The sequence below is a fragment of the Choristoneura fumiferana genome, chromosome 4, assembly GCF_025370935.1.
Source record: "Choristoneura fumiferana chromosome 4, NRCan_CFum_1, whole genome shotgun sequence".
NCBI lineage: Eukaryota > Metazoa > Arthropoda > Insecta > Lepidoptera > Tortricidae > Choristoneura > Choristoneura fumiferana.
Window position 1 is genome coordinate 1,425,527 of NC_133475.1, and position 27,993 is coordinate 1,453,519.

Here is a 27,993-nt window from a genome sequence, read left to right on the forward strand (position 1 = left end):
TGACATCTAAAGCTGGAACAATGCATGCCGTGCCTTTAATATAAGCAAACTGGCTTCAGCAATGATGGGTTTGTATTATACTTACCTAAAAATTGAACGGTTCGACTCACAATAGGATATTTGACGCTACTGAGCGATAATTATAGGGTATAAATAATAAACTTAAATTGTAACAGGTAATACTCGTAGTAAATTTAGTTTTTCCTGGGCATTTTTTAAGCTCAGCGGCACAAAATTTGGCCCATGCAAAGTGCATACAAAATTACAAATACTTACTGCATACATGCATTGGAGGGCCAGCTTTCAGTACCTTTATCACCGTGTAATTTTTATTGTATTAAACATTTTTATTTTGAACATTTTTTCTTTTTTTTTTTATGTTGATGATGACGAGGAGTTTGTAAACTGAGATAAAGACTCTTGACAAACAGACAGACCGACGACGAAGTGATCCTTTAGGGTTCCTTTTTTACAAGCTATTATTTAGTTTCACCTGTTCCGTTGTCTGTCTGTCTGTAATCAAATCTGGGAAGTTAAATTCGACCAACTTCTAGTAGTTGGATTGGCTTGAAATTTGGTATAGGTACTTATGTAAATTGCGTGACAATACAACAATCTGGTAGTGACACCCCGGTAGTTCGACCGGGATCGTCTCCGCGGGACGGAACTCTTCAACAGCACCATTAGGCATCGACTCGAAATTTTGTATGCAAATGGTTAGGACACAATGCAAGTACAGCAGTACAGCCAACGAAAAGTACTGTCAGCAAAAAAGCTTGTATTAAAAATGAAATTTTTACCAAAAAGTTATTTCTTTTTGAGGCATGGAACTCTGAAAAGTGCGACCTTTATTGCGCATCTTACATTATGTATTCAATAAGTGACCCAGCTGTAAATACGAGCATTTCAAATTTTACGCGCGTACTTAAGTTTGTAACGCCTAAACAGTTTTATAGTTTTTATTTCTAGAAACTTTGCTCACATACTTTTTACAGGGACGTATTTTTTTTTAAGGTTGGGTTATGCAAAACGACACAATTTTGTATGAAGAATTATTTAATAAAATAATATTTCATTTATTCCTATGGAACTTCCGCTAAACCTCAGGTAACTTTGTAAAACTTTCTACCTCGTTCCCGTACTTACAAAACCATCTTAGAACAAGCACTAGAGTGGGGTTAAAACACATAGGTATTTCCTACTTCAAAGAGATTTCGATAATGTAATTGGTCGCTTTGAGTATCAATTTAAGTTCCGAAAAATTAGGTATCACGACGAGCGAAGCGAGGAGGTGTTACAGTAGGTATAATTGCGACCACAACGCGCGAACCGAGCGAGCGAAGCGTGCCACAGCAATAATGGCCAGGGAAGTGCCAGCGGGGCTGGGCTACTACGAAATTCGGAAGTCAAAGTTCGTGTCGTTCCGTCTCTCTCACTCTCGTATTAAATAACATAAGCGTCAGCGGGACAGCAGGACTCGAGGTTCGAATTTTGCACTTCGTAGTAGGTGTAGGCTCTGGACGTTAGGTAATATTTTGCACCCTACCAGTACTGGTTATATAAGATGGTTATGTATGGGGAACTCGGGAATTTTTCAGTCAATGGCACTAAAATAATGTTTATTTATCATATTTTTTAACGTATTAAACATATTTTTGTATTCATACAAAAGTTTACTCTCGTCAAGTTTCAGATTTTCTTATATGAAAATGGATGGTAACTTCCACTTTTGAGCATTAAAATCATGCGGCCATTCATTACAGATCGGAAAATGAATAACTACATGGCATTTTTCCATCCTTCTTTCTAGTTCTGTGGCCATATGAATCTCATTATCATTATCGCTGATTCTAATAGACACTTCGCTTCGTCGAATTTTATGCTCTGCCACTACCAAAACAGCACGATCGTGCTGAGCTACGTCTTTGCGACATATACAATTAAGGCTGCGGTTATTAGGTATATTAGGCTGCATTACCACCAGAGATGTGCGAGGATGTGTTGCGAAGAATGTGCTTTTCGTGAACCAATAGAAACACTTCATTTACCTCTCCTCGCACAGCACCGCTCTGGTGGAAACAGCTGAGCGGTGCGGGGCTAGGTAAATGAAGCATTCCTACATTAATTCATGAAAGCACATTCTTCTAAACACATCCTCGCATATCTGGTTGAAATGCAGCCTAAATCAATACTTAAGCCAAGCGGACTCTACTATCACGAACACCACACAACGCAAAATAACGTATGAAATCAAATATTTCTCGCTTCGTCATACCTCGTCATAGAAGTGCTGTTTGGCGGTGGCCAGGTAAGACTTATCATTGGCGGCTGTGACGATGAAAGGTGTTTTACGTATGGGAAAGCTTTACAGGATAGGCTACTATTACTTCACCATTATATTGTCACTGATGCTAGATTCTAGCTTCGTCATAACTCATCATAGCTGTCCTGTTGGCTGGTGGCCAAGTAAGCCTTAGAAGATAGCTGCTGTGAAGATGAGGGGTGCTTCACGTGGTACAGCGGAATAATTGCAACAGAATCGTCTGCGCAGAGCTCGCCATAGATTATATTATATTTTACTCATGCTAGACTCGTGCTTTGTCATAATATAACTCGTCATAGCCGTCCTGTTTGCCGGTGGCCAAGTAAGCCTTAGAAGATAGCTGCTGTGAAGATGAGGGGTGCTTCACGTGGTACAGCGGAATAATTGCAACAGAATCGTCTGCGCAGAGCTCGCCATAGATTATATTATATTTTACTCATGCTAGACTCGTGCTTTGTCATAACATAACTCGTCATAGCCGTCCTGTTTGCCGGTGGCCAAGTAAGCTTTAGAGTTAGCTGCTGTAAATATGAAGGGTGCTTTTCGAATGGGACAGCGGAAGAATTGCAACAAAATCGGCTGCGCGGAATCCGTCACACATTATATTGTCATTGATGCTAGACTCTAGCTTCGTCATAACTCGTCATAGCCGTCCTGTTTCCCGGCTGCCAGGAAAGACTTAGAGTTAGCTGCTGTGAAGATTAAGGGTGCTTCGCGCGTCGAGCAGCGGAAGGATTGCAACAGGATCGGCTGCACGGAATTAGTGTCACATGATTATTATTATTACTGATGCTAGCCTCTAGCTTCGTCATAACTCGTCATAGCCGTCCTGTTTGCCGGTAGCCAAGTAAGCCTTAGAATTAACTGCTGTGAAGATGAACGGTGCTTCGCGCGTCGGGCAGCGAAAGGATTGCAAAAGGATCGGTTGCCCAGAGTCACTCTTGTTCCCGACTGGCTCCAGAAGGTTGTTCCAGAGGAGATTGGCGGCTGAAAGATGAACAATAGAAAAATAAAAGTATCTGAAATCTAAATACATAAGTAAATCTGTTTTGTAAAGCTTTTACCCGCGACTTAAAACAAACCCTATTATTGTCTTCGAAATTGCGCCAATATGATTTGACATAAGTAGATTTATATTATTGTTTTTACCTTTAATTATTATTATTTAATTTCATTCTAATTTGACATAATAAATTCTATTTTTATTTTTTTGTATACATTTGACGATCCTTGTAAATTTCTTACCTGACATGTGTTTATAATGCATTTTTTCAAAAGGTAATAAATAAATCTATCTATCTATTTATTTATGTCATCTCATATTTCATACTTATAGGTTGATAAAAAAAGATTAAATAATTTTTTTATCGAAAATACAAACTGAGACTGGATGCACAGAAAAACCAGAAAAAGAGACCAGCGCTGGGAATCGAACCCAGGTCCTCAGCAATCCGTGCTGCGTGCTATAACCCCTACACCACTGCTGGACAGGAATACAGACATAATATAATATATTGTGGTGTAGGGGTTATAGCACGCAGCACGGATTGCTGAGGACCTGGGCTCGATTCCCAGCGAAGGTCTCTTTTTCTGGCTTTTCTGAGCATCCATGTCTCAGTTTTTATTTTCGATATTGTTTCACGGGATACCCGTAAAACTAACAAATTTGGAGTTGAGATAAAAAATACAAAAAGACTCCAAAAAAACCAATCATAAAAACTTTAATTAAGTATCATAAAAACTTTAATCGGTTCTTTGGCTTCTAAAACGTCAAGTGGTTACCCAGCGCGTGTCCCTTCTGCGAGAAGTGGAAGCAGTCGTGCGTGATGTACGAGCTGTGGATGACGAGAGGCAGCGGCGGCCGCGGCGGCCACGGCGCGTTGAACAGACGCATGAACGGCTGCAGCACCACAGCGAAGTCCTCGCGCGAGGAGTAGCGATCGCTCTCCACCTGCCAGGTTGGAGGTGGTCAAAGCTTCGGTGGTGTAAGGCAGGCTGCTTTCAACCAGAGACGTGTGACGAATGTGTTTTTCATGAACTAGTAGAAACGCTTCATTGAGGAGCGTTTCTACCAGAGCGGTGCTGTGCGAGGATAGATAAATGTAACGTTAATGGGCTATGAAAACACATTCTTATAAATAAATCTTATAAATATCATGGGACACTTGACCTAGTCCCAAACTAAGCAAAGCTTGTACTATGGATAGTAGGCAACGGATAAACATACTTCAATAAAGGTCTGAGAGCAAACATTCGTATTATTCATACAAATATCTGCCCCGGCCGAGAATCGAACGCGAGACCTCAAATTTCGTAGTCAGGTTCTCTAACCACTGCCATCCGGTCGTCATCCGGTCGTCGTCGGCCATTCCTCGCAACACATCCTCATACATCTCTGGTGGAAATGCAGCCTAAAGCTAGGGTCTCTCTTGTAGATGGACGATAGCGTTACTTTCCTTTAGTCGTGACAGTTGTTACAAAAAATCACAGTGATAAAATAATCCAAATCTGAGCTTTTCGGGATTTATGTGCGAAATTACATTTGAAAGGACCATGGGCAACTTTGAACATGAAACTACCGTGAGATTCACTCATATTAAATATATTGACCCGGATAACTCACGTCTTAAATTGAGTTTAGCCCGACATTTTCGGGCTAATCCGTAGCCCTTCCTCTTAAAAGCAATGCGACTCGGCGGCTGCTGTAACACGCGCACTCGAGCTAAACTCGATATAAGACGTGAGTTATCCGGGTCCATATATTTAATATGGGCAACTTTGTATGGGAAGTGTACCAAAAACCAACAGAGTTGAGAATAATGTCATTAAACAGGTCTTTACGTGTACTCCATTTCATTCTATCAGCACCAAGTTCAATTCCATTACAAAGCTGAGATATTCAAGTTTATTCAGAGTAAGTAGGTATATCTATGAGAAACTGTGTTTTACCTGGAAAGTTCTCCTTATAATGGCTTTAAAAATCCTGGAGGATAAATAAGACAGATTTACTCGTGTACAAGTTGTGTAAAATAAAAATATGTTTGTAGCCTTAACATTGTTTTCCAAGATTTCATACAAGCAAGATTTTATATAAGGTGTTCTCATAGATATTTACACTGACTAAAATATGTATATCTGTGACATAACTCTCAGCTCTGTTGGTTTTTGGTCCATTTAGACGCATGGTCCTTTACCATGAGCACATACCGGCGGAGAAATTTATTGATGCGTGTGAAGTTCCCTATCCGCACTTAGCCCGCATGGGAACTATGGCCCAAGCCCTCTCATTTTGAGGAGAGGCCTTTGCCATGCAGTGGAACTTCTATAGGCTGAGACAATGATGATGATGATGTGAGTTGCGCTGTCCGTGACTATAGCGCGCGTCCTGTTCCAAATGCCTAATTTCCTCATGCACTATCGCACTATCAGTGAGTCATGCGTCACGGTACACTCCAACGGATCTTTGCAACACACTAGCAACTGCACGAAACGTTTCATAATGATTGTATTTAGGGATAAAAAATCTAAAATTATTTTCAAGTCCTCAATTATATTTTGGATGTTTGAAAAAGTTACACATGAATTAGTAGTATTACGAGTTATTTCTACCAACTGGCGGCTTCGCTCTCGCTTACATCTGGCAATTGAACTAATTGAGGCGAATTAGCAGCTGAAACCTACCAGCTGGCTTCGGTATTCTGGTAAAGCCTGGTTGGCCTGTAGTGGGTCAATATAACAGCTAGTGAGCAACAGAGACCTACCATCGTGGCCTCGATGTTCTGGTAGAGCCTGGTCTGACGCTGGCTTGTAGTGGGCCAGTAGAACAGTTAGTGAGCAACAGAGACCTACCAGCATTGTCTCGGCATTCTGGTAGAGCCTAGTCTGGCGCTGGCCTGTAGTGTGCCAGTAGAACAGTTAGTGAGCAACAGAGACCTACCAGCATGGTCTCGGTATTCTGGTAGAGCCTGGTCTGACGCTGGCTTGTAGTGTGCCAGTAGAACAGTTAGTGAGCAACAGAGACCTACCAGCATGGTCTCGGTATTCTGGTAGAGCCTAGTCTGGCGCTGGCCTGTAGTGTGCCAGTAGAACAGCTAGTGAGCAACAGAGACCTACCAGCATGGTCTCGGCATTCTGGTAGAGCCTAGTCTGGCGCTGGCCTGTAGTGTGCCAGTAGAACAGCTAGTGAGCAACAGAGACCTACCAGCATGGCCTCGGCATTCTGGAAGAGCCTAGTCTGGCGCTGGCTTGTAGTGGGCCAGTAGAACAGTTAGTGAGCAACAGAGACCTACCAGCATGGTCTCGATATTCTGGTAGAGCCTAGTCTGGCGCTGGCCTGTACTGTGTCAGTAGAACAGTTAGTGAGCAACAGAGACCTACCAGCATGGCCTCGGCATTCTGGAAGAGCCTGGTCTGACGCTGGCTTGTAGTGTGCCAGTAGAACAGTTAGTGAGCAACAGAGACCTACCAGCATGGTCTCGGTATTCTGGTAGAGCCTAGTCTGGCGCTGGCCTGTAGTGTGCCAGTAGAACAGCTAGTGAGCAACAGAGACCTACCAGCATGGCCTCGGCCTTCTGATACAGTCTGGTCATGGCGACGAGCGCCCGCAGCTCCCCCCCTCCGCGGTGGAAGCACGTACAGAACAGCGAGTGCATCGCGCGGCACATCGCCGATCGACGCACGCGCACCGACACTGACACATCTGCAAATAGTTACAAGAAAAATCTGTTTAAATATTGTGTTTTTTTTTTGACATGAGCTCGCATGTGAAATGGTGGCCGGTTTTGTACCCTTGTTTATGAAACAAATACATCTTGTACCGACATATATGTATAAAGATAAAGATAGCCTGTGGCGTGTATTAATTTTGCAGAATTTGCGCTGTCTACTCTGCTGTGGGGGTGGCGCGCTTCTGCAGGCGTAAAGTAGCAGCTGCTTATATACTCTGGTATATACATTGCCAATGGGTATAGCTTCTAACTGATGTACGTTATGATGTTAGTCAGTTGGTAAGCTTACACGTGTTCCAGCGTCCTTACCGTCGTATCCCCTGCCTTAACGTCTGTAGGTACTTGACTTACCTAAAACCGGCACCAAATTTACTATGGTCCTCGGCAGATGCGCCTGCAGGTAATCCAGCGCGCGCGCCAGTTTCCTCGCATGCGCCAGCGGCGACCACTCCACCGGGGACAGACAGGACGCCGAGCACAGGTCGTTGGCGCCCATGAATATGGTGATCATCTTCCAGTGTCTGGCCACGTCGACATCGGGGGATGCATGCATTCGGGATACCAGGATCTGGAATTTAAAGTCCATCATTAACTAGGTACTTTAATCTCCCTGAATTAAATAAATAAACAAAAAAAAATATAAATTGTGCTAAGAAAAAGCCAGCCCTCTGGTCACCCGAAGCCGTAATCAATTTGGACGACAATGATTTAAAAATATTAACAGCACTCAAACCCAAGGACCCATGGTTTCTTCCCCAAACGGCTCAAAAATGTAGGCACTACTGATGCCTACATATTTGCGCCGTTTGAGGCATTCCGCAGAGTCTGCAGCGGCACCGGCCCTGTTGGCTGTAGATGGAAGGTGGGACGGCGCGAGTGTGTCGACGCAAGTGGCGTCCCAAACCAACGGCCGTCCCATTTCCATGGCATGAGCGTCATGCCGTCGGGCCTCTTGCCGTCGTCGCGGACCAAGCCCGAAGGTTCCAAACGGCTGGTGCTCCGGCACTGACCAAGGCATACAGGCATTGTCTAGTAATAAATATGTGAGTACTTAAATAGAGAAAAAAAAAATATAAATACCCCTTCGCATCGTACTTGGTCCTAATAAAGCCATTACCCCAGCGGCATTGCCCCGTAGTATGACCTATGAGATGTGCTGGATAAGTACAACCCGGAATGAGGGTCACGTCCTCTGACCCTCAATCTCCCTGTATTTTTTTTTAAACTATTCCACGTTCACCTTTAATGCTGGATATGACTGCTTGGACACGGAAATTGTTAAAACGATGTAGTGTTAGGAACTCTTCAGTCGTATCATTTTTACGGAGTACAAATGTTCGTTGATTAAAGATTGGATGCAAATCTTCATGCTGACTTTCTTCACGTCGCAAAGCTAGATTTCTAGTTGGGAATCTAATTTTATTTAAATCAATGAGGGTTTCACAGAGGAGAAATATCGCTAGATGGCGTTAGTACCGCGAGATCCGTTTGACGTTTGCTCGTGATTGGTTAAATAACTAAATGAGCCAATCGCAAGCAAACGTCAAACGGACCTCACGATCCTAACGCCATCTAGCGATATTCCGCCTCTGTGAAAACCCTCATTCAGACTTCATTGTATGTTGAGAAACAAATATCTTCGCGAACTTTCTTATTGTAATATTAGTAGGCAGGACTCTGTGACTAAAACTACCTAACCTAGTAATGTCGGGCACATTCTAGGTGTGCGAAATTACATTTGTACCACGAGCTTTACGGTGAAGGAAAAACATCGTGAGGAAAACCTGCACACACTTGCGAAGCAATTCAATGGTGTGTGTGATGTTCCCAATCCGGGGCCCGCGTGGGAATGGAAACTACGGCTCAAGCCCTCTCATTCTGAGAGGAGGCCTGTGCCCAGCAGTGGGACGTTTACTTATAGGCTGGGATGATGACACTTGGTGCGCCATTTATTGATAACCGATTATTAGATTCCTAGTACCTATTCATGCTAAAATAAAGAATAGTGTGCGCTGGCGCGTGGCAGTTTATTGGTAAGCTCTGGTAATTCAATCATTACTTTCTGCAATCATTGTACATAATTCGCTGTAATTCAATAATAGGTAATATTCATAACAATTTTCAATTAAAAAATATATATATTAATTTTCAATTAGTAACAGTGTCTTACCAAACAATAGTAAATTAGTAATCTGTTTCCTCATCGTTCTATATATCGATTTGTTTCGCGTTTATAAATGATCGATTTAATTCACCAATCGTAGAATGGTAGAATACTAATCAATTTGCAATCGCTTCATTAATCATTTAAAAATTGAGTCCGTTTCAGTGGCTTCCATAAATACATGTTTTAAAATTCCACATTATTTTAATGAGGGCTACCGTTTTTTGTTTCACTAGATGGCGCACTGTTGCGTGAGGTTTTTAAGTATGGCTTTCAAAGTCTGTTTTTACGGGTGTGAAAATAAAGTTTAGATTAAAATCATATTTAATACACCTTAAAACCGTACCATAAAAATATCGAGCATTCCACAGTATTGCATAGTCCCCGTTTTGTTCGGAAAAAAGGGGACAAAGGTTTCCGAAAGACAAAACTGTCTCAAAACACAGGCATTCATTGCCCCGGAACGCATATTTGCCATAATTAATTTCAGATATTGCAAAATATTCACAAAATTATTCTAATTATAAATAAACCCGCGTAGCTCACCCAAAAACTATGAGATTTGACATTTTGGAGACCTCACGCTACACTAGCACCTCTAGTGGCGAATTCATACGCGATAGCCCTCATTGTACCTTATGGTTGAGTTCACTTGACTTGAGCCGTAACCGCTAGGATTCATATTTAACGCGACGTCAATTATATGAACATTCAACAAGGTGTCAATTAATAATATTAATTGCATTTATTTTCAATTACCTTAATTATTTAAAAAAATATTCGTATGTTTTACTAAATCAATTATTTTAACACTCGTAATTTATACTCGTCAGTTACGCGTTATAGGTAGACTGGTAGAGTCATTCACGATGACGCGTGCCGTGAATCTTATTACAATGTCATCAACTAATGTCTAATTTTGACAAAATCACGCGTCTTCGTAGGATCGTAGGTATACGCTCCGTCGTTTTTAGAAGAAAATGAAACTGGCAGAAAAATGGCCGGTTGAATTCATCATCATCCGAGCCTATATACGTCCCACTGCTGGGCACAGGCCTCCTCTCAGAACAAGAGGGCTTGGGCCATAGTTCCCACGCGGGCCCAGTGCGGTTGAATTATGGAAATAAATATGTAACCTCGAAAAAACATTTGATTGGCGTTTATTGCGTTCATAAAACTTTAACTTTTAATAATTAGGTACTTTGGAATTTTTCATTATATTGCAATCAAGCTTTCACGCCGACCACTTTCACCGTAAACCAATGAATGGAAATATTTGTCAAACATAATTTTATTAAGAATTTTGAACAACATTTACAGGGGTGTTTACCCAAACTGGCTAGAGTTTGCCAAAATAAAACACCTTAGTAGATACTTGGGCGACACGCATAGTATAAATAAGCTTTAAAAATATGAACTAAATATGAAATTTTTTAATACAACTGAGTCGCGTCTGACCTAGATTCATGATCAGACAATAATAATATGCATTAACTCAATTATTTTAATTTGTCGTATTTGAAACCAAAACTCTTCTGAAGTATCACATCACGATAAGTCAAAAAATATTGCGTGCGCTTTACATGCACCAAAGATCACAAGAACCAACGAATCTTTTACATATTCTGTAGCATCTTTCATCAATTTTGCTCTATAATTTGTACCACACGAGTTCTCCATTGTATTATTTCCAGTAAACGAAGTCTTTAGTGGTAAATAAATGGAACGTGCGAATTCAATAGAGTTTTCGTCAGCTAATGGCTGACCCACATCGCACAACACTAATGGCTTCTTTTATTGACAAATGATAATATTTAGACGACAAACGTTCTTACGAAAACTGTTTCATTTTCAACTGATTCCCTGACAGCTGTCTCCGGTAGGTAGGTATTTATTTTGAATTCTATGTCAAAGTTAATAAAGAAAAAAAATGACTGGCTTGCTTGGACTAAAAACTAAAATGGAAATAACTAATCTAGTTGTTTAGAAGTTGTAAAGAAACATTATTCTTCTAAGCCACTACACTCATGAAAGAGTGGTCATGGAACTATGGTCATGGTCAGCGAAAGAGTCGGAAATTGTGACAGCTACAATACAATGCTTAAAAGAATATAATAGGTACATACATAAACTAATTAAAAACAAATAAACTACTCTTCATTTGCGTTTCGCGGACGATATAGCACTGATCGCGGACAACGTTGAGGATATGATGGTGATGATCGACGAACTGCAAGGTGAATCAGCTAAAGTAGGATTAAGAATGAACAAGTCGAAAACCAAGATCATGACAAATATCCCAGAAGCGAAAAATCACACATTCCCAGTACAAATGGACAACCATTACATCTATTTGGGCCATAAAATCACTCTCGGAATGGAGGATCAGGTAGCGGAGGTCGAACGCAGAGTTGGCCAAGCATGGGCAGCTTTTGCAGCTAACAACACCGTCTTTAAATCCAAAAAGATCCCGCAATATCTTAAGACCAGGGTATTTAATCAGTGTGTCTTGCCCGTCTTCACATATGGAATGGAAACCACCACCTTAACAGAAAGGTCTGCTGAGAAACTCCGTGTCGCACAAAGAGCATTGGAGCGAATAATGCTCGGAATACACCTTCTGGACCGAAAGAAAAACGAGTTGATCAGACAGAAGACTAAAGTGAATGACGTAATAACAGAAATAGAACGCAGAAAGTGGAGATGGGCAGGACATATTGCTAGAATGGACCACAGTCGTTGGGCGAGAAGAGTCCTGGAGTGGAGACCCCGTGCTAACACCCGCGGTAGAGGACGACCACCAAAAAGATGGACAGATGATATCCGGCAGCAAGCTGGCGTAAACTGGATGCGAGTGGCAATGAATAGGCAAGACTGGAAAAGTAGAGAGGAGGCCTATGTCCGAAGACGGGCGCTGTAAGGGCTGTTATAGAAACGACTCTTCAGCTACAGTGTTAGTGACATCGCCGTTGCTTGACAAGGGAATTCATTGTGAAATTTACTGTGAGAACGTTCTATGGTGGGCCAGAAATTAAGTGGTTCGTCTATACTCAGGAATACCTTAGCCTGCTTAAGAGCATCCTGGTCGGAAGCCACAGGGAAGGCCACGTTGAGCCTCGCTGTCCTTTCCAGCCACTCGCCCGTGCCAGTCGAGTAGCCTGTCAGCCCAGGGTTGTACTCCTTCAAGATATTAGGCAGTGTTAGGAACTCGCGCCAATTGCTCTCGCCACCTGCAAAGTCGATGAATAAGGATTAGTTAACTGTGTTTTGAATCCTGGAACTATGCAATTTTTCGGGATAAAAATTATCCTATGCCCTTCCCCGGGTCTCAAACTATCTAAGTTTCAGCCAGCTCCATACCAAATTTTATCAAAATCATTACACCAGAAGCCTACCAACTCCTGGTCGAAGCAAAATGGTAATGGACAGTAGAAACGCCATCTCTTTCACACTTACCAGCACACCATGAAACGCCTCTATACTCCACGAAGGCTCCCAACGCGAACTCTTCTAATGCCCCACTGCCAGCCGCTAGGGAGTCTCCAATAGCTGCCACCACGTCGATGTCGCCCGGCCGCAGGCGGTGGACGGAAGTGGGGGGCTGCCGACTGCGCCCGAAAGCTAGCGAGTCCTGGCAGAAGAATGGCGTAGAGGGGGGGAAGGTGCGCTGGCGGCGTACGTATGACTTGCGCGGCGGGTAGCGGAGCGTCCACTGCAATTGAAATAGTTTCTGTGAGCAGACGCCTTAATTATTGTCTAATGTATTCATATTCATTGTATTAATTGCGACTATAGTACCGTACTTGGAATCTCACGATATGAAATAAGAGTAGAAAGGGGTGATGAATGCAATCCCGAGCGCCCGCGCGTTAGGCAATAGGTACCTACTGTCACAAGCCGTATCGTCTAACGCGCGGGCGCCATCGCATGCACCATCTCTTTCTGCCCTCATTCTAAAACGTAAGGCAGAAAGAAGTGGTTAAAAAGATTTTTAGACTGTTGCCTTATTTTGGCATGCTTAGGCCCTTGGTTCAATCATTATATGGAGTTTTTGGAGACTCAGTTTTTGCAATTTTTTCGCAATGGCGGAGACGTGGGGTTTTAAGGTGCGAGATAAACATTAAATCAGTTTTAAGCTGTACCTATGTAAAGACATAGTCGAAGGTCCATGTCTATGGCTCACTGAGTAAAATAAATATAGGCTGAATTTTGTGAACCGGGTGAACAATGTATGGAAGCAGCAAATTTTATCAGATATCTATTTTTTTTTTTAAGTACTCAAATATAAAATAACAGAAATACTTATATTTAAATAAAAAAAAAATCTATTTTAAGTCTAGTTAGGGTTCCGGAGCCAAAATGGCAAAAACGGAACCCTTATAATTTCGCCATGCCTGTCTGTCTGTCGGTCTGTCTGTCCGTCCGCGGCTTTGCACAGGGACTATCAATGCTAGAAAGTTGTTATGTTGCACGGATAATATGTAAACTATGCCGACAAAATGGTACAGTAAAAAAAAAAAAAAAATTGTGTACCTCCCATAGACGTAAAGTGGGGGTGATTTTTTTTCTCATCCAACCCTATAGTGTGGGGTATCGTTGGACAGGTCTTTTTTCGATTCAGTGATTTGTTTGCGAAATATTCAACTTTAAAGTGCAAATTTTTATTAATTCTAAAATCTAAACCGGCGGGTGGAAACTTTCTAGGAAAACTATAACAGCTAAGTTTGCTTGAGAATTATTAGTAGTTTAAGAGTAAATAGCAGCCTAAGGTATAAAATATATACCTAAACTTAGAAGATTCCGTATAAAATACGAAATCCTTGGAAAAATATATAAATATATCATGGGACACTTCACACCAATTGACCTAGTCCCAAACTAAGCAAAGCTTGTACTATGGATACTAGGCAACGGATAAACATACATATATAGATAAATACATACTTTTATACATATTGAACATCCAAGACCCGAGAACAAACATTCGTATTATTCATACAAATATCTGCCCCGGCCGGAAATCGAACCCGGAACCTCAAGCTTCGTAGTCAGGTTCTCTAACCACTTGGCCATCCGGTCGTCAAATATTACTTATTTTTTTCGTAATGGCTACGGAACCCTATTTTGGGCGTGTCCGACACGCTCTTGACCGGTTTTAATTTTAGTTTTATTTGTATACTGTTGTAAATAGTTTTTTTATCCATCAATGTATATTTTTATCTCTTGTTATGCCATTTTTTGTTGTGGATGAATAAAGTTATTTCAATTCTATTCTTACCTATATCTATATACCTCTAGTCGGTGCCTCAGCACGCGCCAGGAGGAGCCATCAGGTAAACGACTATAGGTCAGTCCTCCTGGCTAATGCTGAGGCACCGACTTCAAACTGGTACCTAGATTAAGGTTAACCAAAAAAAAAGGTCTATTATTTTATGCTTTTCAGTTTTTTCGGCGGTTTAATTTGTTTGTTAAAAAGTTTTTATTAATCACACTAATATGTTTAATATTATTACAATCCATGTCAATCCATGTCAATCCATGTCGAATAGTATTATTATACCTCTATTAAAAGGTCAAAAGCAGGTGGCTCTTATACAAGCGTCTTAATATCATCCGCAGTAAAAAGTTACTAAATGCCATGCCATGTTTACTGCAACTATAAAGTTGGCAAAGCTTAGAAGCACAACAACATGCTCGTTTGTCACAAGCAGCGAATTTTTCCACGACGTCTATGTAAAACCCGGTAACCCACATATCCCACAATCCACCGTATCGCCTGTCCCATCACACGTACAATGTACATCTAGTTAAATATCAAATGACGCGTAACAAAAGTTGTATAAGTGTTAATAATTATGTATTCCGGTGCCTAAACTTTGATGTCTTCGTAAACAATACGTGTTTAGAAAATTGTCTTTTACTTAGTTCTATCATTGCAAACGTTTGATAAAAAGTTGGTCATCAAACACGCGCTAGCTTGTTTTCTGTCAATAGCTTTATTCAATTTGGATGCTTAAATAATTATGTAAACGCGACGTTCTGTTAAACTTTTATTTACATTGACATTACCTTTGGCGATCCAAACTAGGTCTCCCTGTATTGAGTTAATGAGTGAATTTAAAGATGATTTGTCAAAATTTAATCATAGAATTATATAACACAACGCCACAAAATCTTGTGAAGGCAAGCTAAATCATTATCCGTACCAAATAGTCAATATCCATACTTATAATACCTATAATGGCGAAAGTCTTTGCCTCATCTGGCTCCATCTTTAAATTTTTTAGATGTAATTCGGTGCATATATAATATATTTTGAATTTTTTATTCTGGAAAATTGTGTTACTCCTGTGGGATTGCGAAAAATGAATTCTTCGCAAGCGGGGTCGTATGCATGAAGGCAGAAGAGACAGCCACTCACATCCTTTTGGAATGCTCTGGTGTGGCGAACTACAGGGCACTACACCTCGGATCACCGGCGTCACTGCAGGAAGTCGCCGGCAACGTGAAGGGTCTGCTAGGCTTCCTCCAAGAGCTAGGCTGGCATGAATATCTAGTGCCTACAGCCTAATCACGCAAAATAGGCGCACTTAGACGTCGAGTTGCGGAAAACAGCCCGCTAATACCTAATACCTAAGCGGGGTCGTAGATAACTGCAAGTTTTAATATAAGTTGAATACCTAGTTGTACCCAGATGTTTGTTTTTGTAAAAATAAGTATGTAGTTGCATCAACTTCTTTGAAAGGTAGACAGCTCTCATCAATCTATCATCATCATCACACATTGCTGTAACTTGAACGAAAGTTCAAACTAAGTTCGGAAGTCAATCAGTCAAATTAAACATCTATCTAAAGGTTAATACTCTCCATCCATCCATACCAAGTGTAATGAATGGCTAAATAATGCGTGCTTAATACTTAGGGCTTCTTTCACCACATTGATAAATATGTGACAGATATTTGCTATACCTACCGGCTGTTTTTTTGTCCGAATAAAAAGAAACAGCATTACATTAATCTAAATTCTAAAAATACTGCCTAAATCTTAAGCACTAAGTCTTGAAACATTGTTTTCTAACGTCCACTTGCAGGCTTTTTAATCTAGGTTTAAGTGGTCCTAAGTCCTGTCAGATCCATACAAGAACTGTCATTTTAAGCCTTAAATCAATATTTAAAAAAGCCTACAAGACGTCCTAAGAGTATTCTTCAAGCTACATATATGAAGACCGTTTTAATTTCTGGAAATTTCGAAAATGCCCCGGAATTTTATAGTGATTTACGTACGCAGCTGGACAAAGGCTAGTTAGCAAATAACAAGTAACACTATCCCCATTTGTTGTAAATGATCAACCAGCACGATAACCCGCATACCACGTGACCCCTTCAACAATCAATCTCCAAGCTTATCAAAATTATTATAATTGCCAATGACATAACAACAATTGATATTCGCCACACGGCACATTGCGCTACCACGATGCAATGCTAACATCCTTACCCACAGCACGTAAAGTTTCACGGGTCGTTGCTATCACCTTTATTCTACTTTGTTATACGTGGTAATATAGCTTGGATTGTATTGTAGGACATGGCAGTGAATCACTTGGCCTTGTTTGGTTTCGTGTCAATGAGCGTGATGGCTCACCTTAATTGGAGCATTGGTGTCCGTTGGCTAGGAAAATGCAATTCAAGAAGTCAACTTAACCATCCGTGAGAATTGAAAACTGCAGAGCTGGAAGCCGAACGAATAGAACAGCTGAATGCCAAAAGAGCTCTGTGGTATAGGTTTAGGTACCTAAGCTAGATTTAGGAGGATCGGGATAGCTAGCTATAGAGTTTCACGTCTAAAAATGGGTAAAATCAAAATCAAATGTTTATTCTGAAAGTTTCGCAAAGGGCTCTTTTCAATGTAACTGTACTTGTACTGCCAGCGCTATTGGAAATACCATCATTGCCAAGAAGAACGCACCGTAAGAAACTTGGCACAAAATCATTAAAAAAAACCGATTATCCTGAATTTTTTCAAAATTTTCCTCCCACCGGTTTAGATTTTAGAGGGGGGGGACAATCGATTTTAATGAAAATTTGTACTTTTAAGTTGAATATTTTGCAAACAAATCACTGAATCGAAAAATCGTTTTAGCAACCTACCCACCTACCCAACGATACCCCACACTACAAGGTTGGATGAGAAAAAAAATCACCCCCACTTTACGTGTATGGGAGGTACTAACAAAAATTGTTTTTGAATTTTTTATTGTACCATTTTTTTTATTCATTCAGTATAAAATTACATCATAGTTTGTACATGTCAAAGTTACGAGAATTTATACTGAAATTGTTAAGAATACACAAAAGATTTAATTGGAAAACAATTGAATGTCACAAAATGTTAAAATTGAATAAAATAATTAAAAAGCAATGAAACAATTAAAATTCAAAACAGGTTCTCATAAAATAAAAATAAAATTTGTCGGCATAGTTTACATACCTATATATTCGTGGAAAATCTGAGCAAAGCCGCGGACGGACAGACAGACAGACAGACGTGGCGAAACTATAAGGGTCCCGTTTTTGCCATTCATGGAAATTTTGTATAAACATCTTTAAATTAAAACTGGCAGCCCCAAAATCTCAAACTCAGCTGAAAATCACGACAAAATTCCCGCGTGAATTTAGTGAAATTCAAACATTTCTTTTCAACTGCTGGACAGCAGACCTAATTAGTTAACGCAAGGAAAGCCGCAGTTGGAGGCTAGTTGTCGACTATCCTATCAGCCTCTTACCCAATCACAATTACGTATGAAGCGTAATTAATTGGTCGTGAATTCGCGGTCCCTCTCAGCGTCTCAGCTGTCAATGTGCGATGTGCATGACAATTAGTACTAGTACTTACTCGTAATACGTAATTTAGTGTGGTACTTACTATGATACTTCCACATAGCTTTTAAAGTCATACGTATTGAATTTGTATCGGTAACTGGAATAGAATTTTCTCTTTGTAAATATTTTTTTATTTTGTATTTACCTACCTAGGCCGCTAAGGGCTCTTTTACATGTCACTTTTTTACTACTTTATGTATCAGCGCTTTTGGAAAGACCAACAATGTGCCATAAGAGATACCTATGGCAGAAAGTAATTAGGCGTATATACAAGCATGAAAAAGGAAATCAAATTTCTAAAAGATATAAAATACATAGGTACCTATGGAAATATACTTCGTTATAATAATACTCGTACACTAGGTTAAGTAATTCTATTTTTAAAGGGTTTTTCAATGGAAGACTCGTCAAGATGGTTTTCCTTTTTCTAATGCTAAAATAAACGAAGACAATAACTTTGTTTACAAAGTTGCTAAGGAGCGGAGTCAGTTTATCCATTTATTCAGCAATAGGTTAAGAGGCAAGCGGCAACCCTCGCGCCGGCAGCTTTCTCGCGCAAAGAATCTCAATCGCAGTTCAACGCGGGAATGCTGCCTGCGTGATGGGCACCATGCCAAGAGGCCCACCTCTCTTTTTTAATTAAAGTTTTAGTTTTAGTTATTTTAATTTAAGATTCTGGGACCTACAAGACAAGGGGATGGAGCCTGGCGTGTCAGGAGAAATGTGGATGTGGAAGACCTGGTGGGCGAGCCCAACATTATAGGCGAGAGCAAGTCTGCGCGGCTTCGTTGGCTCGGCCACGTGGAGAGAATGGGAGAGGATCGTGCGGCCAAGAGAGCATACCTAGGATAACCGACTGGAAGACGGCCAATCGGAAGGCCTGTGCGACATGCAGGTGGCAGACTGGCGCCTTGTTGTACAGGATAGGAACAATTGGCGGAGTCTTGTGTCGGAGGCCAAGATCCACTTTGGGTCGCTGAGCCGGCGAAGTAAGTAAGTATTTTAATTTAATAGTAGTTTTAGTCCTATGGATATTTTGTATTTTCTTAGTTAACAAACAACTTTGGTTAAATCAATATTTACCTAAATCTAGAGAATATCGTAAGTATGTTCTACGAGAACAAATGCTTCACATAAAATGTTTCTCTCTCTTATTCTTGCCTCTACATAATTTATTACGCAAAACAGCTCCATGTCTTACTCACATGTGTGAAGGGCTCCGCACAGAATCAGAGAGCTAGCGAATTGGGAATTACACAAAGTCAATTAAATTGCTTCGTAGGTTATGTAATCTTATAAATTAACACAGAAAGGCTCATGGTTTTATACGTACATATCTACCATCATTTTATTTTTTACGTGGTAAGAACAATAAGAAACCTTATTTCTAGTTATGCTCACTCGTCTTCGTAAGATTATAAGTACTTAAGGTAAATGTCCCAGTGGTTGACACTTTTAGATGAAAAATCACACATTTGAATAACTTCGAAATTATTAGTATTATCAATTACACAGATATATCAAAACGTTGAGCGGTTTGTCGTTGATCATACAGAAACTTTAAAATTAAGCTATATCTTATCACTTTTATAATATATGATGTTTCCTAAACCTCTAAAATTGTACCAACCTTTGACAGGCAATTTTTCAAATGTCGTAGTTGTTGACTATGAAAAATTGAATTAGTGTTTCCAATATTTGACAGGCATATTATAATTTATAATCGTTTATATGTAACATAATACTCCTATTATCCACTTAAAGGATAACAAAAAAATATCATAATGAGATAAATTTTTCGTTTTATTTTATTAATAAAATGATAATAATAATAATACAAATTTAGTTAATTATTTATTTTTATATATCTGTAACCAATCGTTGACACCAGTTACGGCCTAGTATTTGACACCTAAACTCATACCTGTCATACACTAGGTCCACATAGTAAAAGAGTCTTTGACACCCATGTCAAAGACTACTCAAACGACCGTTAGAAATGTCTTGATTGGAGATAAAGGCTTAACTTCTGATCTTCGACCTTACGATAAGGTTTAAATTATAATTCATGAAAAAATCGATTGAAGGAGTGCTTGACGTAGGTATCAACCACTGGGAATTGAAAAAAAAAATGTACCAGTGCTTGACACGCCTATATAGTATTTAAAATTATTTTATAGTAAATAAAAGGAGATTTGTCCATTAAAACACAAACAATAAATAGTTAGTACACTATAGCAACTGATTTTAGTTAAAACTTACCGACTGAAACAGTATTCCAGTAAATAGATCCACAAAAACTGCACGAAGTCCTTAATCAAACACGTAAGAAAAGTAGCGCACTTTCACTCTGAAGCACATGTTAGCAAAGACTGACGTCATTTTTAAAAACTATTGATTGAATGAATGATTTTCTTATTTTTTCAAAAAAACGGCTGAAATGGGGGGGGGGGTGTCTGCGATTGGGACAATTACCTTTTCTGAGCCCAACACAATGCCCTTTTTCCGCCTTAATAGCGTGATAAAATTATAAAAACAAAAGAGCAACACTTCTCACCAATGAATCTGAGCTCACTTAAAATGAGCCACCATTTAAATGAACTATATTGAGTATGAATTGAGCACCCAATAATTTCACACGAACAGTAAACCACACTCTTACATTAGCATGGGAAATTATTTGGTAATTCACATTAACCTGGATTTTCAGCCAATCAAATATGACTTCTAACACGCTTAATTAGAGTTTCCATCAACTGATCTCTTCCGATACATGCAATAGATTCGAGATGATTTTGTCATTTTCTGGGATACCTCATTATGTTGTGAGAACCGAGAGCAAAAAGCCATATTCCGAACGGATTTGGTAAGATGCTTTAGATACGAGTTTTTCTTTCGTTTATGGGAAAACCGGTACCTATACGTAATTATTACGAAGTATGAAAGAAGGTTAAGTTAGTTTAGTATAATGTTAGGTAGGTACATTTTACTTTTTCACGCCTATTTATAAGAAATAACTGTCATTGAATACGTTTCAGATATTTTAGGGTTTCCAGCGTATAGCTAACATTTAATTACCGTAAACTCAGGTTTCTATAGTCCCAAGCGTTCATCAATAGTCCAAAACGGACTTTTTAACATTTCGAGCAATTACAGAACTGCTGACGTTTAGGAGGTTCATCGTGGATTTTCTATTGGATTAGGCTGCGGTGAACCTCCTAGATGACGTTAGCAGTTCCGTAATTGTTCAAAATATTAAAAAGTCCGTTTGAACTATTGATGAACGCTAAGACTATAGAAACCTGAGTTTACGGTATCCTAACAAAAAGGACAAAACAAACGAAAGGACAAAATACTTAAACATTTTATGGCCTTCGCTGTACCATCAGCCAAATAAGTGGTTTATCAATTTTTAAACAAAGTTCCTACCAAATGAATATGTCGCTAAAGTCGAACTTTTAAGTTGACAGACACGTCTTTTGGCATTATTGTATTGTGACATGCAAACGATTATTATAGTATATTACAAACAATAAGACACGAATCAACAACAAATCAATTAAAAAGTCATGTTCAAGTAAGGCTCAATTAACCACGTCTAAACCTATCATTATTTTCGCCGCAAAATAGACTACACCGAAAATTTCTAAATGAAGCAACACGAAAAGGCCACTATGCATTATAGCTTGCATTAGTGTTTCGTTAATCTACAACTTACATAGTTAAGTTACTTATTAACACACATATACGTGTTAACGTTATTTTAATGTGTTAAATCAAAATCAAATTGAAAACTTATATTGTGTAAATAGGCCGCAGGGTGCTGTCACTTTTTGGGGTTCTGTACCTCAAAAGGAAAAAAACGGGACTCTTATAAGATCATTTTGTTCTCCGTCCGTCCATCCGTCCGTCTGTCTATCAAGGCCCTTTATCTCGTCGGAAACATTAAAGGTGTCGAGTTGAAATTAAAATCATATGGGTACCTACCTACTAAGTCTACAGTCCTTTGAAGCTGTCGGTTGAGATTCATCAGTCCGTCATAAATTATGCATTTGGTATTTCTCAACAAAGTACTTAGAGAAGTGTTACAAATCATTGGTTGGTTACCAAATGATTGTAAACTTCACATAGTTATGGCAATTACTTTGTAATTTCTTAAAGAGTTAGCGTTGTTGGCTAATATGCAGAAGATCTACAAAGTATGGACCTACAACTGGGATATTAAAATAAAGCGACCAAGTGCAAGTCGGACTCGCGTACCGAGGGTTCTTTACAGTCAATGGCAAGAAAATATATGTATAGATCGTAATGAAACTGACTAAGGAAGAATGGTCGACCAAGAAAGTGCTTTACTAATTTTAATGACAGTCCTACTTCAGAAATAAAACAATAAGGCTGCTTGTCATATTGACTTGTGATTTAAAATAGTCTCTGACATTTTAAGCGCTACAAATGACATTAACTTTAGGGTGCTAAACCAATTTCTTATATATTTTTTTTTATTTGGCTGGATGGCAAACGAGCAAATGGGTCTCCTGATGGTAAGAGATCACCACCGCCCATAAACACCTGCAACACCAGGTGTATTGCAGATGCGTTGCCAACCTAGAGGCCTAAGATGGGATACCTCAAGTGCCAGTAATTTCACCGGCTGTCTTACTCTCCACGCCGAAACACAACAGTGCAAGCACTGCTGCTTCACGGCAGGATTAGCGAGCAAGATGGTGGTAGCAATCCGGGCGGACCTTGCACAAGGTCCTACCACCTGCAAATATATTCGATTATACCTTTTAAAGTACATGCAACCGCTGATGAACAAATGGCTGACGAGTATTTTGTTCTAATTTTGTTGTAGCGAGCGGCGACAGAAATATACATGTAGGAATGAGTGATGTGACAAACGATTGATCGAATGAGATAATAGAAGAAAGTATCAAGAAAATTCTTTGATAGACAGACGGACAGCGTAGTGTCAGTAACAGCGTTCCATTTGTAACCTTACAGGTACAGAACCCTAAAAAAATAATTAGTACACTCACTAATAAATTCCGTGGGTACAGTACTGTTAGTGCCCAATGCACTTATGTACACATATAGATCAAGACAGACTTGACCTGATGACTTGGTTTTGTCATCGCTATAGAGGCCTTTCCAATCTTTACCTAACCCAGTTCGAATGCGCCATTTTTTGCAACCTTCATCCATCTTTCTAATGAAGCACGCTTAAGTATTGTTTGCTCTTACGCCAATTTAACGACTTACTTTCGGTCTTAGTGGAGTCAACAGAGACCGGTTTTTTGGTGAATTGAATTTTTTGTGACAGGACTTTTTGACTTTTTTGACTGTTTTTCATAGCGACATTTAGAGCCATTTTGCGAACAGTAAAAATAAACAGAAAAAATAGAAGAAAAATACAGAAAAAAATATATAGAAATTATCTAAATGATGGTCAAATTAAGGTAATTAGCAAATTCGACATAAACTGTTTACAATTTTATTAACATGAATGAAAAGCTTTTCTTTTACATCGTCAAATATTACACGATGGTCAGTAAATATTTTTCCAAACCTGTAATATTTACTTGAACACTTTAATTTCGACAATGGTGGTCAACTTTGACAAGTCTTTTGTTGACAAAAGTGTGAAATGTCGCGCCAAAAACAAATGATGACTGTGACACCTCCATAACGACGTGTGAAATGACACTACGTCGGGTACAATCAACGGCAAAAGTATCCTTATATAGTTTATTGTACAAAAAAGAAAAATAAATACAATCGACAAACGTTGAGATGCAGATGCAAAGGCGAACTTATCCCAACAAGTCAACCTTTGAGTGGATGAGAGGAGCAATCAGTTAGGGACAGACAAGAAGTGAGTAGGTAGCGCCGCGACGTCCCTGGGAGAGTCAATTTAAGAATAACGCGCAAACTGGCGATTCTAACTATTCTTTTGTTTGGAAAGGTTGTGTTTTAGGTACCCTAGCTTTGAGAATGAACTCGTAATAATGTAGAACTAGAACGGCATTATCATCTGATGTGGTCTTCGTAAAAGTTATAAATAAAGTGACATTTTGAGTAATGGAAGAGGACGCGTTTCTGTATAAAATACAATAGGTATGTGTTGCACAGACGAATTCGTCTTCAAGTAGGAGGTAGAAGGCTACAGTTCAAAGTTCCAGTGCCAAATAGAAGTGAATCATTGCACTTTTCTCTATCCCTGTACATTGATGACATGACACGAAATGTCATAATTGCACCAACTTTTTCATCGATGGGTCGTGCGTCCGTAATGCATCTACAGTGTATGGAGTAATATAGCTATAGCTCCACAATTAGACGCGGATATATTATGCATCATGTGTGTTGTATAGAATTACGAAACTATGTCGGCATGGTGACAGTGTATTTATCCGCAATTACGGTCAAAACTTATGACCATTATTGACGACCGGATAGCTTAGTGGTTGGTGATCCTGACTGCAACGCATACACGGGTTCGATACGCAAAAACAGCTCAACGGATTTAGATGACATTTGGCACCATTTCCCGTAAATTTGCGTATTTCCTACGGGATAGCGATAAATGAGTTCATCCCAAGTGAATTCGTGGGTGTGACAGTTAGAATAATAAATAAAAACTATCTCCTCCTCTCCGGTGACAGCAAATTATATCTGTGAGGTCAAGGCTTTTGTTGTGAGATAAAGGTTCCTTAAAATGCATAAATCGTTCAAAAATCCCTAATTGCTTTTTTTTGTATGTCTTTCTTGAGTTTTTATGTATTTTTGTATTTTTTGTGTATAATTTGAATTTTACAATGCATTGGTTTTCTAACTGTAATGCTGTATTTTTTATTGATAAATAAATAAATAATAAATTTAAAACTTTGTGCAACTGATCGGCTCAATCTTCGTTAATATTGGGCCTGGAAATCTAGTTATCTGTGAGCTTTTAAGAAATTTGTGTTTTGTGAATTGCTTTGCAACACGGTACACAAAATGTGCTTTAATTTAAGAGATAAAAGTGAAATGCTGAAAAATTACAGATTTTTTTAGGGTTTTGCCACATATCACCTCTAACCAGCCTATCCGAAAACATTAATCGCTTGCATACTCCAATATTGGTGTGTGCGACCACTGGTCGTTCTAACACGCCACCATCAGCAGTAAAAACAGATAAACACCTTATCTACAGTCAAAGTTAATGCGAATTACTTGCGGTCCCACCTAATTCCCAGTCAACTCTACGATTGCGGTCTTGTTAGAAATGGCATATGCCATCGAGCCTCATGTATAACTATGCTACAAAAACCACCTCAAGCTGACCACACTTCCTCATCTGTGCTATTTAGGTCACCGATCGGGTTCCAGTGGCCTAGTACTAACTACACCAGTTGCGATTACGTTTTATCACACAAGCTTGTTATTAAATGGCACAGCTTTACGATATACTATAAATAAGCCGTAGTAAGCTTGGCGGGTTACAACCTTGTCTGCTTTAAGCCATCATTCAACTCATCAACAATTCAAGGAATGTTAATGTAGCATTTATTGTGAAAAGGTAATAGGTAGTATAACTACGGTGATTTCCCAATAGTTTCCAACTGCACTTTTCCTGCCTTCCCTGGACTGAGTAGCTAGTTAGTTCGTAGTTTTGGAACATACTCCAATGCAATGTAAAAGTCAAAAACCATGAAAGTAATTTTGATCAGTTTTCACTGAATTCACTCTTCAAAGAAAACTTTTAAGCCATTTAACCACATGCAATTCTATATAGCTCCATCGAAACTTCGGTGATTCCGCCAATATCGCGGTAGAAAAAGACACTATTGGTTGGCCATTGTACATACGGTAGCATTTATTGAATTCATAGTAATAAATAAGGGTTTCTGTGACAGAATAGTTGGCGCCAAAATCGTTAGATTTATTTGACAGCTTTGACATCTGTGTAACGTTTGTGATTGAATAACAAAAATTGTGGTTAAATAACAAAATCAGCCAATCGCAAACAAGACTCTACGTAAAACTGACTTCTCCTTACTGACCATCTAGTGCTACGATCTAGTGCTATTTTTATTTCACCTTGATAGGGTATTTTTAATCAATCACTTCGCGCTGTTACAATTATAGACCAGATTTATTTATTTTTTGTCCTGGCTAATGACGTCTAAGAAACTCCCGATATTTCATATCGAAAATACAGACTGAAACATAGATGCACAAAAAACCAGAAAAAGAGAAGAGCGCTGGGAATTGAACCCAGGTCCTCAGCATTCCGTTTGTATTTTCGATGTGGATTTTACGGGATGACCGTAAAAGTAACGAAATTTGGAGTTGAAATCAAAAATACAAAAAGACTCCAAAAACCAATCCCGATATTTCGACATAATGTCATGATCATCGCCGGCTCTACTGATCAAGATAGAGTGAGATTGTCCACGCCGCTTCAGTGCTTCTCAAAAGGCGCCATCAAAATTTCATGCTAAATAATTTTATAACTAGAAAACGGTGCATTTTTCCATCTGGCACCTCGAGCGCGCTCCTCTTACTCTTACCCTTAGCCTTAGCGCCAGCGCTGATCATGCATGACCTCGGGTACATTGAAAAAATGAACATGGGTGTTAATAATGGAGACTGGAGACTGAGCTCTGTCTAATGGTAACCGTGTATAATTTAAAACTGTGAGTTTGTTACTAGGACTGCAGTAAACTGTGGATTATGAGTACATAGTACCTACTAAAGGTGATGTCATAGTCACAGTACCTACATCAAGTACAACCTACCATGTAAAGAACTTGGTCTAGTTGTATGTAACTTAGGTAAAACCCGTAACATAGCAACGAGTGTATCAAGTTTGACAACACTTCAATACTCCTATTAAAAATGTCAAAGTTTGTGAGCGAGTGTTTGTTACCCTGTCGCGCTAAAACGGCTGGACGGATTTCAATGAATTTTAGTGTTTAGATAGATGGATCTTGCAAAAACGCTGAATACGAATGTAAAATCCCAAATACTTACAAAGAGTAGAGACATTAAATTTTCACTAAAAAGAGAGTAGATATTGTCTAAACATTAAGTGATGTTTACTCATTATGTAGTTATTATTACACTTGGGATGTAGAGGCGACAATTCATTGATGGAATTCCCATTAAGTGTTATAAGTAGAGCTAAAGAAAAAAATGCACTTGCATTTGGTATTATTTCTTAAATTGTATTCAAGTACATACAATACAAATAGTTGACGCAGATTGAAATCAAATTGATATTTCTTATGATTTGAATTGTTACAATATTTTAAGAGCCACTTGCTAGGTCCAGAGTTACAAATTTAAATAGTTAAACCTGGGTTAGAGTTGACAGATCCATACATTTTGAAACTTCTTAACCCTGGGTTCGTTAACAGTCAAAAAACTGTTCAGTACAAGCTAGCCTAAAAGGGTAAGTATTTATATTTTCATATTAAAGTTTTTTTTCACTTACCCCATCGCCAAGTAATAAGGAGCTGATATTAAAGGCCGCACTCGCCTCTACCACCAGAAGTAGTATTCCGAACAACATCGCTTCATCACGACACAACACTTCCAACACTCAACTAAAAAATATTTTTCACCAAACCATTTTACGTATTTAGTTTTATTATCCTAAATAATTAAAAAAGTAGTTTGTTTGGTTTTGGTCGCGTCCGGGCGCGCTCGGCGTTTGGCGGGAAAATGCTCGCGCACGCGTGCTCGCGCCCGAGCCGGCCATGTTGCACAATAACACGCGCCCCGACCTCTAGCAATTTTACCCCCGGAGGAGACCGCTTACGCTTGGCTGTATGTAAATCCATTCCTAAGCTCGCGCTAAGCTACAGTCACAATTAAAACCTTCATAAAACGCGACAGGATGCTTATAAA

General features: G+C 39.4%; 1 protein-coding gene across 2 annotated transcripts; it reads right to left on the reverse strand.

The window, feature by feature from the left end:
- Nucleotides 1-1,602: 1,602 nt before the first annotated feature.
- Nucleotides 1,603-27,835, reverse strand: LOC141427240 (phospholipase B1, membrane-associated-like). Of its 2 annotated transcripts, XR_012451311.1 has the most exons (8): nt 27,578-27,835; nt 12,671-12,926; nt 12,275-12,444; nt 7,402-7,618; nt 6,877-7,022; nt 4,106-4,274; nt 2,223-3,310; nt 1,603-2,191 (listed from the first exon to the last, which is right to left on the reverse strand). XR_012451311.1 is itself a non-coding variant. In XM_074086483.1 (7 exons), exons 1-7 carry the CDS (start codon nt 27,653-27,655, stop codon nt 3,132-3,134), a joined length of 1,215 nt encoding a protein of 404 aa, XP_073942584.1. In that variant the 5' UTR covers nt 27,656-27,835; the 3' UTR covers nt 1,603-3,131. The 2 variants fall into 2 exon arrangements, 1 of the variants encoding a protein (XP_073942584.1); XM_074086483.1 differs by having other exon boundaries at nt 1,603-3,310.
- Between the last annotated feature and the right edge of the window lie 158 nt (nt 27,836-27,993).

Coding starts and splice junctions, on each gene's coding strand:
- LOC141427240 (XM_074086483.1), bottom strand. CDS start 27,655: ATGTTGTTCGGAATACTACTTCTGGTGGTAGAGGCGAGTGCGGCCTTT. Junction 7,023..7,401: donor AAATTTGGTGCCGGTTTTAG/GTAAGTCAAGTA, acceptor AACTATTTGCAG/ATGTGTCAGTGTCGGTGCGC. Junction 4,275..6,876: donor AGAAGGCCGAGGCCATGCTG/GTAGGTCTCTGT, acceptor CCAACCTGGCAG/GTGGAGAGCGATCGCTACTC.